Consider the following 21,085-nt stretch of genomic DNA (forward strand, 5'->3'; position numbering starts at 1 on the left):
CAAATATTTGAATACAGTCCTAAATACAGCTAGGAGCCAAAACATGGACAGCTTACAAATTTAAGTGAGTCCTTTTGAAAGATTTATAGTGAGCTTAACAAGACACTAATACTGTACAAAGTCAATAGCCAGAGGAGAATTTAAAAAGCAAATGTCTAAGTAAGTTGTTTGCGTTATCCAAAAGTTAAGTAAACGAAATTGTATTTTTCAGTGATTTAGGAATCTCTGCCTTACTCTAACAAACAAGAAATTATTTAGGAAAAAAACAGCCTAACATTCAGCACAAAAAGGAATCATTAAAAACTAGTTGATATGCAGGCAAAGCAATTACTTTTAACGATATAGCAAAGTGGAATTCAGTTCATTCAGTGGAAATGAGAAACTGCTGCAAGATTCCTCTAAAAGTTTGGTACACCCACAGACCTGACTTGTTTGTTCAACTACGGCTGCATTTATTCTTCATAGCACTTTTTCAAGTAAAATGTAGTTTCACTGGAGAAGGACAGTGTATAATGAAACGATGACAAGAGACCTGTGGGAAATGAAATAGCTGAAGGCTCGTATGGGTAAATTTGTATGGCATGATGCAGTTTTGTGTAGGGAGCCACGAGGTCACTTGGTTAGAGCTCAGTGAAGTGTTGCACTAACGGAGTTTCAGTGCTGCTGCCGCCAGCTCCTGCACCTCGGGTATCTCTGTGTGGTGCTGGGCAGCGCCATGCAGATGTACCCATGTTGGATTTGGAGGAGCACGCTCCCTTGGCAAGGGTTGGCATGGTCTGCAGGTGAGGTCTAGAGAAAAATGGAGGGTTTGTAGATGCTGAGCTCTGTTGAGCTCAGTACACATGTTGGAGCAGCAGTGTCACCCTTCCCACCCATCACCCGGCCCCAGCCCTCCCTCCAGTGCCCTTTGCCAAGGCCCTTGGGAAGTGTCCTCTAAAATCGTCGTGGAGAGCCTGAGAGCCCTGTGTGGCCGTGGGGCAGGTGTGCCTGTGGTCCATGAGAGGACCAGCTTGCGCATACACCATTCAACGCCTCTGCAAGAGCTTCTGTGGCCAATTCCAGCCAAAAGAGGTTTGGACTCTGATCATCTTGAGCCATGAATTACGGTGAGGAAAAAAAAATATATTAGCAGAGGGTCCTCTTTCATGTCACAGTAAACAAAGCAGTTCATAGGTGACAGAGTTTTGCTGAAGGTGACTTGGGTCCTCTTTGGCACACCCTTGGTACTTCAAACTGTTCAAAATGGGCGTTCAGGGTGGAGGCTCTGAACTAAATTCTGCGAATGCAGTTAATGTGTTTTGTTTCAGTTACCTGCACATCATTCGGGGAGCTGTCTTGAAAGAGACAAATTAATGACTATTAAGAATTTTATACCCTGCTATTTTCTCTATTTACTGATGTTACTTTCCATCGCTTCTCCAGAAATACTTAGTCTGATGTTTAACAAGTGAAGCTATTATTATCTTAACTTACATAAGATTTTCTTCCCCCATGATAGTGATTGAGAAAGGAAAAAAAATACACACCACAAACCTTTAGCAGGACTTTAACAAACTCATTGCACAGTTTCATAGTAGATGTGTAAGTGATATACCTGTATTATAGAAGCAGTGCAGAGCTGCCAAGGAATAGAAAGAGGTGACCGATCTGAGACAAAACAAAAATCTCGAGATCAGAGAAATGCTGAATGAGGGATGGGTTTGAGTCAGAGAGATTTTATTTTTGGCTTTCCATAGCTTTACTGTAAATTTCAATATTTCTGTTGAAATATTGGCCCTAGACACATCAGTAAGCTTTGTAAATACAGGTTGTTAATGACTTGCAGCTCAATCCCAATTTTCTTTCTGTGTATTTTTTTGCGTAGCAGAAATACTCCCTGTGTCTATATAATTAGTGTTTTAATGTTTGTTTTCCTTCAGTTGAGTCTGCCTTTTGAGATATTCCTTTAGTTCTTTCATCATTTCACAGAAATTAAAATTCTGCCTAAAATAACTCCAACTATGCTTAAGTTACATACAAAGGATTTTCAGCTCCCAAACAGATCTTTTCAAGCTTATTCTTAAATAAGGTCTTCAAAGTTATGGAGACTTCCACTGTCACTTCTTAAGAACTGTGGGTTTTTTCTTCTTTGTTTTATTTTGGAAAGGATATTGTTGGCCACTAGCAAATACTTAAATAGTTTTTCGTTTCATAGAAATATCCTGTACTTAGGCAATGTCTTGTATTTTAACAAATTCTAGGACTTCTGACAAAGTCTTGCAACGTTTTGATCTGCAGCATTTGCTGCTTGCATTTGGTAACAAATGTTGGAAATAAACATTATGACATAATCTTTAAGCGTTTGAGGAGTAAACATGGCTTTCTAAGGAACGTCTCCTACAGCCTACAGAAGCTTGGAACACTAATTAAAAGTAAGAAATTTTTGTCAGACATTTCATAATTTAGAAATTGTTCGATTAAGCAGCAAACATCCCATAGCAGTGTCTTCCTGTGAGCTGGTCCCGTTCCCCAAGTTAGGAATTTTAGATATTTTTCGAGGCTTTTCTAGAAAAGTGCAGTGTCTTGCAGTGATTGCTAAGACTGCTAAAGTCTTTAAGGCTCGACTAATAACTGAAAGGAAAAAAAATGATTTTTTTTAATAAACCCTGAGTGAGAAAATAGCCATGATATGTAGCCGTAGCTATAGCTATAACCTATATGTTTCTTATAGCGTCAACAAAGAGACTTGTATTAACCAATTAGAATAATAAACCGTAACACTTGTATTAATACCTCTCCCTCGATAACAAGATCCCTGGCCACACTTACTGTAGTTACTCTCGTTAATAGTCCCATTCAAGGAAGATATTTATAGGTGCAGTATTTTACCCAGGTATGTAAGGACTTCACAAGGTATCCAACAGCTGGCGTTGAATAATACATTCAAAAGCATATCACCAGTGATCCATCTCAATTCCTTGTTTATTACCTTTGCAACTTTCTAGCAGTTCTATCAACAAGATACTGCTTCTAGCAGCGTGGCTTTATTCTTATATTAATATCCCAAATTTATCATAAGGTTCTAAATTTCCTCTGGTCACCAAAATGTCCCGTTGAGCCATTTAAGCTCCCTGAAACTACATTCTTTATCTGTAGCCTGCGAAAAATATTTTTTGCCCTATGTCCCTAAGTGTTTTGAGATTAAATTCACTAAAGTTGTCAAGTAGGTCAGTGATGAAAGCCAAAACAAGGGAGAGAAATCTTGCTCAGGATTTGGGTGGATGGGAAGGGGAGGACGTAACAGCGATGCAGAGCTCCTATCCCGTTGTCACAGCCGTGTCCCAGGCAAAGCTGCTGACGTGCAGCCTCAGTGCAGAGGGAAAGAAATCTCGTGGCTTCAGGCAGTCTGAAGACAGGCTCTGGATGCTCAGCCAAAGGCAAATACAAATGTTTGCCTCAGTGTTTTTTGCTCTATGCTTTGTGTTCTCTTAAGGGATAAAAATTCCTTCTCGAGCATTTTTGGTCCATAACCAAGTGCAGCGGTTAGCAATTATGTGTCATTATCCCCCAGTGGTTCTTCTTTCGGAAAGAAAAGTCTTATCCAGGCAGTAACAAGCACAGGCTGCCAAAATGGCCAAAAAGCTGTAAGAAAAGTCTCGGTTGCCCTCAGAGCCCTGTCTGGACCGTGATGCCGCCTCTGAGCCAGCCCGACTCTGCCTGGGAAAGGCTGCATGGAGGAGCATACCGGTGCACTCCAACCAGCAGCGCTCGCTGATTGAAACATTTTACTGAGTTCATTATTTTAACGTAGCCTGATCCTGTCTACCACCTCCCCACGTGCTGCGATCTGCATGCAAGCATGCCGAGCGCCAGTCAGGGCTGCCCGTGGGACTAGGCAGCTGCTCCCGGCGAGGGCTGCATCCTCCTCCTGCGACTTGTTTGTTTATTTTCTTTGAAAAGTTCCCAGGGAGCATAACCAGGGGCTTCTGCCAAACCTTGCAGACACCCACTGGGGGATATTTCGTTTTTAAAGTGATGGCATCACGCGCTCTGCTCACCCTTGCTCGTTCAGCCAGGCTGGAGGGAGTGGGCATCGCTTCTTACTCATGCTGGTGTTGCTGCAAAACTGCACCCAGGAGCAGCTCACATCCAAAATGCATGTGGCCTGGCAGAAGGTTCAAAAGTGTTTCACGATAAAGGAAATCCAGATCTGAGACACTTAGTATTTATTCTGAAAGATTTCATTATTTAGATGATCTTGGTGCTTGTGAAAAAAATTTAAATAGCTGAGGTGAGGTTACACACAGCGGATAAATAAATAAGTATGCAGATTGTGAGTCACTTAATTTGTTCCTGCTGGTGTCATGTTTTAAAAAGGAACAGAAGAAGGAAGAAATGCTAATATCCCCAAATAAGGCATATTTCTGTAATGAAGTGACACACAGAGCTATGTTCTTTAATGGCCAAAACGCAGTAGGAGCTATCACTTTCCTGTGACTTTAAGACTCTCTGTTTAAAAAAGGTATGTAAAAAAAAGGCGCTGTGTCTTGCTGTGTTGTAGTTTGCAGATGCCAGTTGTATATTTTTGGATGTGATTCTTGGCTATTTCACATAACCGCCTGATTTTCATGCACCTAATATTGTACTCCCGACTTCCAAGAGAATCTCTTGGCATCTGGCAAAAGTCCCCTATGACTCAGTAAGCAGTCACTCAATAAATAATTTGAAATTAAAAACACCCCACGCATGAGTTCTGGATATGAAAAAATGTGATTTTGCCTTTATTTTCCTCAAAAAGTAAACAGTAGGAAAATTATCTCAATGTTTTCCAGTTACTTTGCAGCTCAAGAAGTATAAACAACCACAATGATAATTTTGGAAATTATATCGGGAAGCGCCGTCTTGCAGGATGCTTCTGGACTTGGGTTGATGACTAGCAAGCTCCTAGCTCCCTTGCTGTGTAATGATCATTATTTTTAGTCTAGTAAACACTTTTGAATGTGGACTAAAAAGTTGTGAAGACGACGGGGGGCATTAAGCATACTGCATCTTCTGGCGAGGAGGCAGAGGAATGCAAACCACGGGGAGAAGAGAGAGTATCTGAAGTCTGAATTGTTGGCATTTGAAAGTTGCTAAAATTAACCTGTTGTTTCTTAGGAGCAGGATATATATAGTTTCTTAGCTGTAGTGCTGTGACACAACAAGGTGCTGGAGAGAAACCATAGGATCTCTTCCTTTAACACAGCTTTCTCGTGCGACGGTCGGTGGATGCGTGTCTTTGTGCCTCAGTTTCCCCTAAGAGGGTGTTCACGTGTGTAAGCATGCACACAGTATAGCGTGTGCCATGCACAGATGTGAGAGCACGTATAAGGTGTGTTAGATGGCTGTAAGTTAGTTCTGATGCTAAATACTTTGGGGCTGGGAGTTTGGGGAGGACTAAATGATGATAAGTAATTAAACTGCTGCTTATCCTCTGGTCCCCCATAGCTGCTCCTGGGCAGTCGGAGCCCATCACGGAGCATTAGGGCAAGCCGTGGTGGCTTGGTTGCTTTTGGCTGTGCGTCCGTCCCCCCCAACAAGGTGCAGTGGGTACGTGGCGGGGTTTCCTCCGCATGCCACGACCTGCAGCAGCTGCGGCACCCTGCCTGAATGGCTGCCACCACAGCCTAACAGCCACAGGCGTTTTGCAAAAGCCCTTCATTTCCTACCTCTTTGCTCTGGGGCCAGATACCAAGTGGGTGTAAATTGGTGGAGCTGTTTGAAATCAGTAGATGCACTCCACAGATCTGATCTCATTCTTTGCCCACCATTTGCGGTGGCGAGGGACCCTAAACATACCCATATATTTTCCTCTATGAATAATTATTTGCTGGCAATTGTTCAAAAAGCAATAAAAGCAATACACTTATTTCAGTCTCTCTGGGAGCAGCGCTTTCAGTTCTCTCATTTCTTTGCTGTCCCCAGAGCCTCCCTTGCTAACAACAATGTCATATACACACTGTAGATAAGTCTGGAAGACAGTTTAAATTACTTTTCAGTATATTCTGATAGTGGAAGAGCAAAATCATATATTTTTGTGACAAATACAGCTATAAAAATTCTGTGGTGGTTCCTTAGCCATGAGGGCAGCTTCTTAACAAGGGGACTATGGATTTCTCTTAACACAGAGAATTTGATTTTAAAGCAAATTTCTTTTTACCTAACTGTGCAAATAAATTGAATGTGCCCAATCTCCTATCTCTTATTGAAAGTATGAGTCTTGATTAAAAAAAAAATAATAATTAAAATAATCCCTGAAGCCACTCTATGTCGGTATAGTTGGAATCACATTTTTGAAGTAAATTTTATTTCGTGAGATCTGTTTATTGTTTTGCCTGGCAACCCATTTATTTTCTGTTTGAATCCTGCTGCACACTACTGAGGCGTAGGTTTATCCCAGGTATCTATAGGCATCCAGAAAAGAGGCCTAAGTCACCTTGGAGGAGCTCCACAGCAGCTGGGAAGAAGCACTTCCAGGGAGTGATTTGGGTGCTAGGTGGACACCTTTGCTGTTTTCTCTCCCCCGAATGCAGAGGTAGCACGGGGTGATTATCTTCCAAATGCAGGCTCATCAGTTAAAAGCCTAATATTAGCTGAATCCAGGCTCAGAAGTGATTAACTGAGGTACACTGAAAATATTCCTCCCCATCCACCCTGTTTTCTCCTGGCTTTTGGAAATAGAGGAGATAATGGTAGAGGAGAGCAAATGAAGCGACTGAAAATATGGGTTCGCATTGTGATTATCCTACCTTTGGAGGCTGATGTTGCTATAGCAGCGAGTGTATAATGCAGGTGCGGTGGTTTTTAAGAAGGTCAGTGCAACAGGTGCCTCCTCCAAGTATTCCCATAGCCTGTAAATCAGTCTGCTGAGATGGAATTCTCAAATGTGCCTTATAGACGAGACTTGCGAGAGTGGCCACAGCCCTGCTCGGTCTCTCTCCACCTGTGCTTGTGTTTTTGGTATCTTGAGTGCTGGCGTGGATCTTGAACAGGGGGTTGAAACCAGAGCGTGTTTGTGCGAGCCTTATTTCTTTGAACAGACCTGGTATTATGCTCTAATTAGTGCCCCTGAGTTGTTTTGGCATGTTCACATCAGACAAAAATGACCCAATAATTGGCCCCATTTTCAAGAGCTCACCTTCAGAAACGCCGCGTGAGACCTGGTACTTTCCTTTTCACACTGTTAGGCCTTAATCTGCCAGCTTTGTTGCTGGTGGGGGGGAATTGCTAAATACTGGATTAGTCAGAAAAATCTTACTTCAGAGTGTAAGTACAGAACACAAAAGGGAACCACTAAGATAGTGAAAGGGAAAAAAAAAATCATCCTTCTCCCTGGAAACTTCTTCCAACAATATAAAGATAAGTGAGTTCAACTCAGCCTTGGTGTAACTTGGAGGAGCGATGCCACAGAGGATGTTGTGACCCAAGATCTTTATAGTTTAAAAAAAAGAAGTGTTTTTCTATCCTTCATTCGGTAATTGACAGACTATCATAATTCAGGAGTATTAGACCATAATTTATAAAACATGTTTCTGCAACCCCTTGAACTGTACAGTGAATTTATGTGCTGATTTTATTATTAAATTGCTGCATTGTAAGAGTACTTGTCCCTACGAATATAAGAATCTTTTTTTTCCACTTCTGAGCGCACACAAATTTCTGCAGGATGGGACTTTTCCCTTCTAGTTAGCATAATTATGGTAATGAGCTAGACTAAAAAAGATGGAGAATTCAAGGGACACATTTGGAATGTATGTTGATGATAAGATGTGAAACCTTACTATTTGCGTTGGAGCAAAAAAGCGGAAAAACGCTCAGGAGAACATGGCTCATTTTATAATGTTTCAGTGCCAAAGTGCTCCATAACAGAGAGTTGGGAGGCGTGAAAGGCAAATTTTGATCTCTTCCCTGCTGTACCAATGGAAAGGGAAATTATTACCCTAGAGAGGAATTCTGCATGTGATGGTTGTGTTGTAGTAATAATGTTGGGATTCATAATCATTTCCCCAAAAGGTCTGCTTAATCTTTTTCACTGCAAAAATGTACTCTCAGGTGGAGTGGCTTATTTCATAGAAGTCCTGGTTTTGTTGTGCCCCACATGATCATACTTTGAGTTAATTCACTAGCAGTTTGCTTTGAAAAGAAATACCTCCTGCCCAAAGTAGTTCCAGCAATATGCAGTAAATCCTGAGCTGAGCTTTCTTCAAGCTCTGGCTGAATGGTTTGTTTAGAAATTATTCCAGCACTAGTTTGGAACTGTTTTGAGGGATGGGATTTAGTTGCTTTGGTCAGTTGTAACTTACTTGAAACAGTACTTGGAAAACCACAGTTGATCCTTGACAATTCCTGCTTCTTAAGACTCTTCTCCTTAACTTCCGCTAAAGCCAATGCGTAAGTTTCTTTTGCCTTCAGTGACAGCTTCATAGGGCTCTTCGAGTAACCTTCACAATAAATGGCACTGGCTCTGGTCAGCACTCGGTCAGTGTGGAAGGAACAGATGGAGGGGAGAGGCGCTATGGGACCGTGCACGTGGAAGACGTCCCTAACACCATCGTGGCCTGTGAGTCTGACGGGAATGAAGTCAAGATTTTCTGCATCGCCGCTCATTGCTGTAACTGTGAGATGTTCTCTTGGTTCTTGCGCTGTCCTCATATCCCCTCTTCTCATCTTCTGCCTCTTTTTCTGCAGTCATGCAGAGGAACTCACAAAAACAGGAGTACCTGCTGGAAAAGAAGGGCTCTGAGGTTTGCATAGCCTTGGTTTGGGCTGAATTTTACATTAACCATGATTGTCTGCAGGCAATTTCCCCCACTTGCACATAATTCCTTCATAAGTTAGCAGCCACCTGACTTTCCTGTAGCTATCACAAATTTTTTCACACCTGTGGAAGGAACTAAAAGTGCCTACATAGCTCATACAACTTTAACAGCAGCTTCTAGAGGTCATTTTCCAGTGGGTGACTCCCACAGCTGGTCTTTGCTCATTCAACTCCACTTCTCCCTGTAACTGATTACTGCAGCGCCAGAGATTTTATAGAGGTGTCTTCTCACAGACTGTCACGAGCTTCTGGAGGGAGCAGCGAGTTAGCTGTTTGCTAGTCTCACAATTTATAACGTTGGTTTAGTGCACCAATTAGCTGCAAAGATTTTGGCTGTGCTTCATCTGTATCTCCCTCCTTCCCTGGAGAGGGCATATATAGTGTCTCGCAGTGATGCAAGGTGCTTGGGGTCACCTTCCTTCACCCACCGATGTCTCAGCACAGCTATTCTACACTGTGCCCATCACCTTTAAATGAAAACACTACCAGCGAGACATCTGACAGGGACGTCTGAGGTCAATAAGCAGGCAGAAGAAGAGGGAGACAAATGCCAGTTGTGAACATGAGACCTCATAGTGCAATTCAAAGCATAAGCCTGTATCCGTGCATACAGGGATATGATCATATATGCTGTGTAACACTACGTTGCCTTGTTTTTCTCTACTGTCCGCACAAACCTGAGTCTGTACGTGAGGTCTCTTATGTCAGAGGAAGAAGCTGTCACACATTGCCTCCTTACCTTGGAGCATATGTCACTCTGGACTGTGCTGTGTAACCAGCTTTAACTTTATAGGACTGGTGTTTAGGGTCTCCTGGCTTCCATAGGAAGATGTTGCTGCTGATCCACAGCTGGATACTGGGATCTTTGTTGAGATGACAAATGAACTGAAGAAAATGAGGAGAAGGAGGGAGGGCAGATCCTATTAGAGCAAGTAGGTGTTTGAGGCTGCAAAGAACTGGCAACGATGTGTATCTGTACAGACCTTCCTTAAATCTGTGGAATCTGGAAACATTTAATGTTAAGTCAGAGGTAGAAGAACAGCATAGAAATCTTCCCAGTAGGGGAAGAAAAAAACAGGTCACTTGCATTTGCCTTTTTTTTTTTTTCCTAACTTTGGATGTATTGAGCTGTGTAATAACTTGCAGATATCTGGAAGCGATGCAGAGCACAGCAATCAATAATACAAGCAACGATAATCAGGTGTTTCAGGCATCTGACATGAGCAGTCTCCAAAGATAATTCTCTCCCACAGGACATTGCCAAACACAACTTCAGTTTATTCCTAGTAAAAAAGTAAATGCTTACCTGCCGTGCAGAGACAAACCTTGCCAACAGTTTTTCTCCTGAAAACTGAAAAGGGATGGAGGTGCAGGAAAAAGCGTGGGGAAACACCCACCAATGCTGCTGGTCGCCAGCAGGCAGCTGGAGCTCTCGGTGTTCCCCATCACCGGTGTCCCTAAAATCCTTAGAAAGACCTCAATAAACAGCAAATTTGCCTCTATGTTCAGAAATGCCAGGAGAACAGAGGAAGCACAGAGGAGCGTGAGGTTGAATTTATTGTTTGTAAAGAACAAAGCATCCTGGCACAAAGGGCCACAGTGAATACGTGTTTATCGCTGCCTTGGTTCTTGACTAGGTTAAGCTGTGGCGTGAGCCCAGCCTGATCTAATAAAGCTGCCCATGGATGGCAGACACCACTGAAAATTACCGTCGTTCCTATGCGTAAGCAGTCCAGATTGGTGCAGCTAATACCACTTCCAGGTATTTACCACAGCAATTACTTGTCTCTGGTTAGGTTGGCTGTTTTTTCTTATTCTGTTAACTGAATCTCCCCGCTATAAGCCATACAATTTTAAAAAAAATTAAAGTAACCCACAACTGTTAAAAAGGAAAACAAAAAACAAAAAAAAGCTAGGCTTTACCCACATGTATAGCTACATTGCTAACCAAAAGGCAGAGAGGAGCCTGCCAGCAGCAATGCTGGGCTCTTCCCCTAACGCCAACACGGTCATTTGTAATAGGTTGTTGTCCTGGTTTCGGGTGGGATAGAGTTAATTTTCTTCCTAGTAGCTGGTACAGTGCTGTGTTTTGGATTTAGTGTGAGAATAATGTTGATAACACACTGATGTTTTAGTTGTTGCTAAGCAGTGCTTACACTAGTCAAGGACTTTTCAGCTTCCCATGCTCTGCCAGCGAGAAGCTGGGAGGGGGCACAGCCGGGACAGCTGCCCCAAACTGGCCAAAGGGCTATTCCATACCATGGGACGTCATGCTCAGCACATAAACTGGGGGGAGTTGGCCGGGGGGTGGCGACCGCTGCTTGGGAACTGGCTGGGCATCGGTCAGCAGGTGGTGAGCAGTTGCATTGTGCATCAGTTATTTTGTATATTCTATTATTATTATTACTATTATTATTATTATTACTATTTTCCCTTCCTTTTCTGTCCTATTAAACTGTCTTTATCTCAACCCATGAATTTTACTCTTCCCTCCCTCCCCCCCGCCGATTCTCTCCCCCATCCCACTGAGGGGGGAGTGAGCAAACGGCTGTGTGGTGTTTAGCTGCCTGTCGGGTTAAACCACAACAGTTGTAAAACTGAGTTGCTTCTCAAGCTACTGAAAAAAAAAAAATTCCTTTCTCATTCAGCATCACCAAAATGACATTTATGTTATTCAGGATTTTACCATTGCTCTCCCCTTTCAACACAGAGCAGTCAGCAATAGCACATAAATTTTTATGCCTGCCCATTACAAGGCATTGCATAAAAAGAGAGGGGGTGCAGATGATAAAATCGATGTGAAGGTTTTCACCATGCTCTACTAAAAAGCCAAATAATTCAAAGCAGGTGGTAATGGAAAGTTCCCGACTCTGTGCCTCCTGTTTGGAGCTTGCCTCCTGGAAGCTCCCACAAAGCTGGTTAGTGCCTGCACAATAAAGTCATTCACTCTCCGCTGAGGGGTCTACTAATAAAAAGGGGAGAAACAAAGATTGTCAGATGTCAGTGTCTCAGATAATACTGCTTTTTTTTCCTTATTCACAAGCAATAGAGTGGCAGATAAGGATTTATACCAATCACAGACACAATGTTTAATACAAACTTGTGGTCTCTGTCACTCTGGCCAGCTTTCTGCTACATTTTATAGGTCACGGTCCATGAAATTTCATAGGATCTTTCATATATATTCTCTGTAGCAGAGCATGACATTTATTTGTTATTAAACAGTATAATTTAGGGAGGATGAAGATGCTTTATCCAAAACAGCATGCGAGGTAGTCTTTCATACAATGATTTCTCTCCAATGTATCTGTATTTTGGGATCTCTATATAATTCTGCAAGCTGCTTATTTTTTTTCTAATGGGAAATAATAAATGAATATGATTTAATAATGGTTGTACTCCAAGAGGCCAGGATACTCGTTAACTTTAAACTCAGATTACAACCTTTGCTTGTTTTTTGACCTGCTGCCCCAGGCTGTCACTACAAAAAGTTGTCATCTTTAATCATGAGAAACATGAGCAGCAGAGAGTTAATCGTGGTAAGAGTCAGTGCTGAGCATTGCATCCCGATCCCAAACACCAGGGAAGTCAAGAGGTAATGTCTGGTGAGTGCAGCTTTTATTAGGTTTGGCAGCCGCAGGAGGAGAAAGGTGAGTGGGGTCGGAGGTTGAGAAGGATCAAAGGTTGAGAAGAATAACACAGGGAAGTGTCTCTTTTTCACCAACCCAGTAGTTTTGTAAGAGAATATGCCTGCTTAGATGATATAAATCAAATGTGTTCTTGATGTTTTGGTTGTAGTACATTGTCCCATAGGCTTGATACCTCTTTTGGGCTGTATAGGACCTGCTAGCTGTGAGCTAAATGTCCCATATGTGTGTTTTTCATATGTAACAATCCTATGGGGAATACTTGGCAGACAGAGGATGAAGGAGAGAAAGGAAGAGAAACACGCAAGAGAGGAGTGGAGTGGAATGCTGGATCCATATCACTGCTCAGAATATAGTTGTGAGCCATCAAAGTTGCTGGTTTTCCATCGCTTCAGTGGTGACTTGACAAGTCCCTTTATCCATTGGTCCATGTTACTGGTAAAGTATTGCCCCACTTCAGCTCAGGGGCGAGCCCTGGAAGTGGTCAGGATTGCATATCCACAGAGGTGGTCATTCTTGCAGCTATTTGTGGCATATACCAGCTCGCATGACCTGCAACTTTTCTTAATGAAACCAGAGAAGAGCTTGCAATGTGAAAACCCTCAGGGCTTGTAACCTTGCTGAAATATCTATTTTGGGAAAAAAATTGTAGAGTTTTTTTAGCAGCACAAAACGTGTGAGGGTCTGCAGATAGCTGAAATAACACTCAAATCGCAAAGCATACCACTACCGAAATTTAATCTGGGCTCTTTGGTGCATAATCATATTTCACTCATTTTCCTTCATACTTTTGTTTGAGATAAATGAACCCCTTCTATGCCGCCACCAACCCAGAATTCATAAGCCAATATTTTACACCTGGGACAAGGAATGTAGCAACTGACACTTTATGACCCGTCTCTCATTCCCCTCCCTTCAACAATCAATAGTGTTTTCAGCATATGTCTCTCTTTAAAGTTTGCTTACAGCTTTCATTTCAAAATGAGATGGCAGCAGTCACTTTATCACCCAGCACTCTTGAGCCTGTCTTTGTTCATAAGACACCACGCTATGGCAAAAACGATCTCTACTTGGCAGGGTACACCCTGGGAGCGATACTTCTTGGAACGGGAGAACCTCTGGCAAGTGACCGGTGTCACTGCTGAGCTGTGCTTGTCTTTCATTTTTATCCCTCAAAATTCTTGCCTTTTGGCAATAGATCATTCAAATCTGTTTTGGTTAGCCATCCACCTTTAGTGACAGTGATTCCTCTTGTGGTGCTGGAGGTGCACACGCAATGGGAGGAGGAGAAGGTAGGCAGATGTGCTTTATTTTTTGCACAGATTATTTTTGGATTAGAAAACTTGCAAGATGTAGGTGCAAATACATGTGGTTTTCCTGGATTTTCCCAGTCTTCTCTTGATCTTCTTAGGGATTCTACCCAAGTACATACCCCTTTCCTCTAAAATCCCTGAAAGAACTGTGAGTTAGGCGCTGAGGTGGCTCTTTTGATTTGAACTTCAGTGTTTAAGGACATGCCTAGCAGCAACTGGGAAGAAGGCAGCCCAGTCCCTCTCAATGAGTCCCTAAATTGCATGATGAGACGCCATGTCAGTATGACATGTCCATATTTATAGATCAGTAATTCCTCCAAATTACTACTCCTCCCATCCTGCGGCCTGCGTGGCCCTTGGTTTCAGTGTCTCTCTCACTGTAACATCAATCCTGTTGCTGTAAGTGCTGATGTGTGTGTCCCTCATTGCAATGTCCTCCCCAAACTGAGCTCCAGCTATTGTAGGTTTTGTGATTATTGTGTCCTGCCTTATCTCGGAGGCCCGAGGCATCATATAGCATCATCCTCCTGCTTCTCTAGCCTGGAGAAATGGAAAAAAAAAACAGGTGGAAAGATTCCTTAAGGGGTATGTTTAAGGATTGTCAGGCCTGTTCTTGACTACCCAACTCTTGGTCATTTCCCAACCTTAATTTAAACATGCAGAGACATAGCTTTTGCTAGCGTCAGTCTCAAGTCCTAGTGATGTCAGTCAAACTTATGCTGAAAGGTATTCTTCAGACCATCTTTTTCTCAGAAAAAAAAAAAAACAACTTACCTCAATCCTTGCAGACTTTGACAATCACCCTGAATCTTAGAAATAATACCTTGCATTTGATGTGTTTTTGATTATACATTTACCTTTGCAGTTCCCTCTCCACACCATGTTTCTTACACACACGCACACCCCTTTCTAAGCAATTATAGCCTAAATGAACCTAAATCCCTCATCTTAGTAAAAGTTACGACTTTCACAAGTTAAAGGTGAAATATAGTTTGGTCCAATTCTGCTCTGTGCCAGTGTATCCGTATACCTGTCTTATTGCATAAAAACTGTAAGAAAAACTTGTATAAAATTTTGACATATATTTTGTTTGCTGTTATGGTTTGTCAGATGTTTCATTACATCTTGGACACACATAACTAAACAATTTCTAAAGAAAATGGACTATTTGCAGTCATCTGCTGGAGGCCTGCAGCGAACACTTCACACCATTTGTCAAGAAGATTTTTGCCATGGAAGCGCAGGGAGCAGTGGGGACGGAGGGAGCCTGGTGCAGGGCTGGAGAGAGGGTCAGGACTGATAGCTGCAACTATGAAATCTGAATGAGGAGAGGACAGAAATGCATGTTACATCAGTCACTTAATGCCTGGCCAGTGGACTTTGCAATGGTTGTTTGAAGGGAAGGAGAATGACTCAGGAGACCCAAACATTTGGATATAGAGGTTCAGATCGTTGGGATGTGCTTGGGCGGTGCAAGGAGCAGAGCGAGGGCTCCGATCCTGAGCTGATCATTGTGGGAGAGAAAAGTCAGAGGAGTTAGTCCAAGACAGGAGAGCAGTCTGTTGGAAGGATATTCCTGTTGTGTAGTTGTTTCTCCCAGAGCAAATATTTGCATAACTGTATATTCCAATAAAGCTGTGTAGCATCTTAACAATATCGAAAGCGCAGGAAAGACTGAGAGACTTGAAACTAATCCACAGGTTTCCACATCTTTTTGCTGTAAGGGCCGATAGCCCTAAAGAAACCCCACCAAAGAGTCCACATTTTGCAGAGATTTCCCCAAATAACAGGGGTCAAGTTCCCCACCACATTTTATTGCAATACTCCTACATAGCCAAACCTTATTTTGTCAGTGTAGTGGAATTAATCACATATTCTCTATAGGGAGTTCAGTAGAATTAATCACATAGTCTTTATATGGATTTGCTATGAATGAGAAGGTATATTAATATATAGGCAGCAGGTGAATATTACAGTGAATAGTTTCCTGTTAACACAGAGCATCGCTGCATCTCTTTGAGTAGACATGACTAGCTTAAAAGAACGTCTTTCATCTGTGTAAAAGGTTTACTGGGGGGCATTGCAGATTGCTCTGAATAGCAATTCTTTCACAGAAACAGAGCTAAAAGGATAACACAAGTAATTGCATTCTCTAGTGCCTCCCAGCGCTTTACATGTTCTCCTCTATGGGGAAAAAAAAATCAGCTATTGGCAGCCTGGTGAATTTAGTAATTGTAACTAATGGGGTTGCTTTGTTTTTGTCTGTGTTTTAGGATGGAATGGGGAACCTGAGAATCACAGAAAAGGGTCTAAAGCTCGAAGGAGATTCAGAATTCTTGAAACCTCTCTACGCCAAAGAAATCCGGTCAAGACCAGTAAGTTGTTGGGAAAGGAATAAGCATGTTTCTGTAGCCCTAACTGTAAGAAACCATGAAGTGGCAGGGTGGTATGGTTATCAGATAAATTACTTTGGCCACTCTATACAAATGTAATTTGGGGAGTGAGACAGTGGGTGTCCTTTGGGTACCTCACCCGGATACTATATCCTCTGGGCAGTTGCAAGGTTGATACATGTGGGTTTAGTTTGTAGTTAAAATGCTTCCAGGACCTCTGAGATTTCCCATTGTTGTTTTGTCTCCTTTTGAGATAAATCATAAACAACACTCAACTGAGAGGCCTAATGTTTCCGAGGTAGAGGGATGGCAGCCAGTTGTGAAATCCAGCTGACGTTTAACTAGTTACTCCTTTTCTGCAGAGAGGTGATGCCTTGGCACAAGGGCCTGATCTGTTGCTAGCTGGCACAGTAAACCCATATTATGTGCTCAGTCCTATTTCATGTTGTGTTTTAAAAATATGTGCAGTTAAAATTCAGTGCTGCTAGGAGAGACTGCTTGACAAAAATGGCAAGGATGTTAACAGCTGAAAATGAGAAAGAACCCAAGTGTGATTGAAATAGCATTTTCATACAGCACTTCATTGACTGTCGGTGACTTTTGCTCTTTCTAATGCAATCCTTTTTGTCCTGAGCAGCTTTAAAATAACTGAAACGATTATAGAGAGTTTCCAGGATCCTTCTCAGAAGATGTCATCTATCTTGTTTCCTGATCCAAAGTGTTAATTTGAGTCAGATACGAACCTTCCATTTTGATAACAGTGGCAGATAGCTAATTAAATGAAGTTAACATCCCTTTATCTCAGCATTTCAGTGGTCTTGTAGAAATTGGAACTTGTAGCATAATCAACACAACATCCAATACAATATCCAATTTAATTATTGAAGGTTGTAACCTCTGTAAGACGACTAGGAATTGATTTGAACAAGCATAACCGTTTAGGAAGAGAAGTTAATGAGAAAACGTTCATATCTATAAATGTTTTCATCCCTGAATTAAAACAGAACTGCAGAACCTTACATGTCATGCACTTTGTAACGTAAAATGTGTGGAAAAGGTGCAGCACTCGGTTTGATAAATAGACTGACAAATCGCTACTTACATTTCTTTTTCTCTAGTTAGATTGCTGGAAATAGTATTTGATTACTAAGAGAACTGAGAACCGCTTCTTGCTAGTGGGGAGTTTACTGTTTACATATTACCATATTGATCTATATTTTAATATGGCAGGGGGAACAAAAGGTGTCCCCTTCTTGAGGTTATGAAACTAGTTCCCACACCATTGACAGTGTAATGAATGCAAGGAACAAGAAATATAAAGTAAGGCCTTTGTGTGTTTTCCTTGCATTATCCTGCCTCCAGGATTATTTTTGCTGTTAGCCAGAGAAGGATCTAGTTGCAAGCCAGAAGGTCTGATCTACTACAGCCTGGTGAGTTGGAGCATCCCCGCTGGCTTCAGTAGATGCGTCCTGGAAACTGTATTAAGTATAGAGTTAAATAAACCATGTGCATAGTTTTTCTGACTTCTCAGTGGAGTTAAACTAGAATAGCCTGCGCTGGCTTTCAGGTTGCTCACGATAATGCTGGAATTACTGTTGGGCTGGGGGCAACAGGGGCAATCCTATTGATTTCAGTCAACTTCTGCTTTCTTGTGCTATGTGTGAATTTGGCATCTTTTAAGCAAATGAAAGAGTTGCAGTTAATCAAAGGATGAAAGTTACAGAATATTTAAAAATATGGTTAAATAATCAATGCTATATTTTTTTAAGGAACAGTAGTATGACCCAGTATTCTCTTGGAGGGAAGTGTACTAGCAATTCCTGAACTTGATGAATATTGCTAAAAAAAGTGCCAAACTTGGCACTCAGTACTACAGATGAATATCCATACTAATTCCATAGTAATCTTCTCTGGGTTTTCAGAAGTGCATAATGCAGCTTTAAGTATGCAAAATGTAACAGAAACAATATGACAAATAACAGTAAAGTGAAGAGCATCCCAGAAATAAGCTGACATATAATATTTTTCATATGTTTAATTAAACAACCTAAAAGTTGTGTACAGTAATAGATAATGGTTTTATATAAAGCTCAAAACACTTTCAGATGCTGGTTATTTATAAAGACTTTAATTTAAAAAAAAATATTTAATTTCACTATCATTCTGTGTAGTAGATGAAAGGGCGTTGGTACTGCGTGGACATGGCAGGGGAAGAATCACTTTTTGCATAAGTGACCTCCGTGGAGTGGGTTTTCCCACTCGTGTGTCTCTGCAGTGCTGCTCCCCACGCTGCCCTGCTGTGGGCAGAGCTGGGCAATCCCTGCCAAAATATCTCCAAAACATGAATTGTGATAATTCTGGAAAGCCTGAATTTGTCACTGGTGCCTCTTCTCTGCTGCACCTCTTAAGTCCCAGGAAGGTGGTAATTAAAAGTACACACAGACTTGCTTTCCTAGGAGCTGTGCCTTCTGGTTTAAAGATAGTTTTGAATTTCCACTTAAAAGTGGATTTCTTCAAATTAATTTGGCAGGAAGGGAAGACCAAGGTTTAGAGAGGAGGAAAAGCCCTCAAAAGTCATCCCAAGCGACTGGCCGTGTGGGAACCTCTGAGCTTCTGTAATTTGTGCCTTAAAGATCTCCAGTAGGTACTGCCCCCTTCATCACCTTCTGGACAGAGTAGTTGCATTTAGCTGTGCTCCTTTTGGAAGGTAACTCATTGCAACTGAAATTACAACCAAGAAGAACTGAATCTGTTGTATGGTGGCATGCAATTGATGACAACCCAACAAAGGCATCTTTCTGGGACTCCCTTGAAAAATGTTAGCAGAAGGATTGGACCGAAGTGGTTCAGTCCCATGCCGGAGAAGTGGCCATTGAAATCACTGATACAAACTGGCTTGTTAAAGCTGCTTCTTTCTGCATCACCGCTGCCTCCTCTGTCAGGAATGACACGCTCCAGGCTCGCTTTCCTTTTCCCTTACCCATTCAAGAGTGACCCCCCCAAATCCCTCTCTCTTCGTATAATGAGGGTCTCTGTTCCTGTTGTTTCCCCATCCTAGTCCTGGCTCAGTAATACTCCTTTTGTAGTGCCTCCTGGATTAGGAGCCTATTTCTAAGCATCAGAGCTTGCAAATAAACATACCTTGTTACTGCATGGGCCTAAAGTTTATCTGGAGATTAATGAATAGTAACTGGTGGTAGCAGTGTTTGCACCCGTGTAGTCTTGTTTTAAAGAAATGAGATAGATGCATTCCCTTTTCCAGGAGTGATCAGAGCATCTTAAACTCCCAGCTGAACATATTGCACACTAAACAGTATTTTCCATGCCGCTTGCATGGAACATGAGCATCTTGCTGCCTCTAATTAAGAAGTTAACTGGACCATGAAGTATTGCCTGTGTAAATAAAAGTGATTTGTACTTGGTCAAGAAGGTGCATTAGGAACCTTGCATTTCTTTACTTGTACATAAATTATGGAGATTATTAAAAATTGGAAGGGTCATCTATAAACCCATCTGTAGCTCAGCTGCACTGTCACTCTCAAAATGTAGCTGTCTTTCTAACTGTTGTAATTTATTGTGGACTATCGTGTGAACCATCTGCTTGCTTATAAATCAGACAAACTTTGAAAGTTGCACGCAGCAGCACAAATTGTTAATTTTATGTGCTGGAAAGCAATGGCAACAGTTTTGTGGTCTTCAGTATTCATTGCCTTAATTTGAATAGAAATTTAAAACTGGAAATTTTCCTGCCTTTGTTGAGAAGAGCTGCTAACAAGCAGGTTGCTTAAAACTTACAGTGAGCACAGATTTAGTTTTCTTTAGTGCAGTTGGGGTGTTTTGAAGCTTGCCACATCCAGGTCTGTACATAACTTAAAAGGGGCAAGACAGAGAACAGGCTATGTGCATTTTCCATTCCAGTAACAACAGAAATAAAATCCTGTGCTGTGATTATACAGGAAAATCAAGTGAATTACTTCTCTCAGGAGCTATGTGACAATAAATGAGATGATAATCTCAGCTTTAGGAAGCAGAGAGAGACATTGCCATGATAGGATTAGGATGGTTTTGCCCTTTTAATGTTCATTTCAAGTGCATGGTTGCAGATAGAAAAAATAAACCTCAGTTTGCAAATGTTTACACCTGGGATTAAATTTTCTTACCCTGAATCCTTGTAAAGACAAGAGTATGGATTTGCCTGACAAAGATTTTTTGCAGTATAAAGCTCTTGACTGGGGTCCTGCCCATTCAGCTCTCTTGCAGACTCTCCTACTGATGGGTGGGTCTGGGAACACAGATCTAAACATGGACACCAACCCTTCTTGACTGTCCTCTGCTACCAAGGTGGACTCCAAGCTATTCTGGTGTTGTACAGGTATAAGTGATGGCAAAATTCACTGAACAGATTTTGAGGAGATTTTAAATGTCTTTTAAAAGAGATCTCTTAGTGTATTTAGCCGGTTTCATGTTGAAGGTCTGCTTCCCATTATTTTTAATCAACTAAAAAAAGAATTTAAAAGAATCCTATACGTCAAAGAAAAAAGCCTGCGGCAAAGTACAGTGTCATTTTTTATTTTCCTTTCTTTGGGTGATGTTAGAAGCCCCTATCCGCCTCCCTGTGGCAATGAGTGTCTCAATTAGAGCAGCGTGCTCGCTCAGAGCGTTGGAGCAAACCTGGTCTAATTTGAAGCCGTATGAAATAACTACTGACTACAGTGGAAGAAGGATTGGGCCTGTCATTAACACTTGGCTGTGATTCTGCAAGGGCATCTGTTTGGCCTAAAAAATTCACAGTTGTGAAACAGGGCTGATAACTGCTATTCCCTTTACTGGTGTTTAGTAAGTTCTCATCAGCATAAAAGCTAGACTAGGAAGTACATAAAATATGCTTGTCTGTAC

General features: G+C 41.8%; 1 protein-coding gene across 7 annotated transcripts in view; it reads left to right on the forward strand.

Moving 5' to 3' along the window:
* SGCD (sarcoglycan delta) overlaps positions 1–21,085 on the forward strand; it is a 358,768-nt gene that overhangs the window by 259,136 nt on the left and 78,547 nt on the right. For all 7 annotated transcript variants that reach the window (XM_076350312.1, XM_076350308.1, XM_076350309.1 and 4 more), the window contains one exon: positions 16,070–16,171. In XM_076350312.1, coding sequence (XP_076206427.1) covers positions 16,070–16,171 — 102 coding nt within the window. The remainder of the gene's footprint in view (positions 1–16,069; positions 16,172–21,085) is intronic.

Source organism: Aptenodytes patagonicus, chromosome 12 (genome assembly GCF_965638725.1).
Source record: "Aptenodytes patagonicus chromosome 12, bAptPat1.pri.cur, whole genome shotgun sequence".
Lineage (NCBI taxonomy): Eukaryota > Metazoa > Chordata > Aves > Sphenisciformes > Spheniscidae > Aptenodytes > Aptenodytes patagonicus.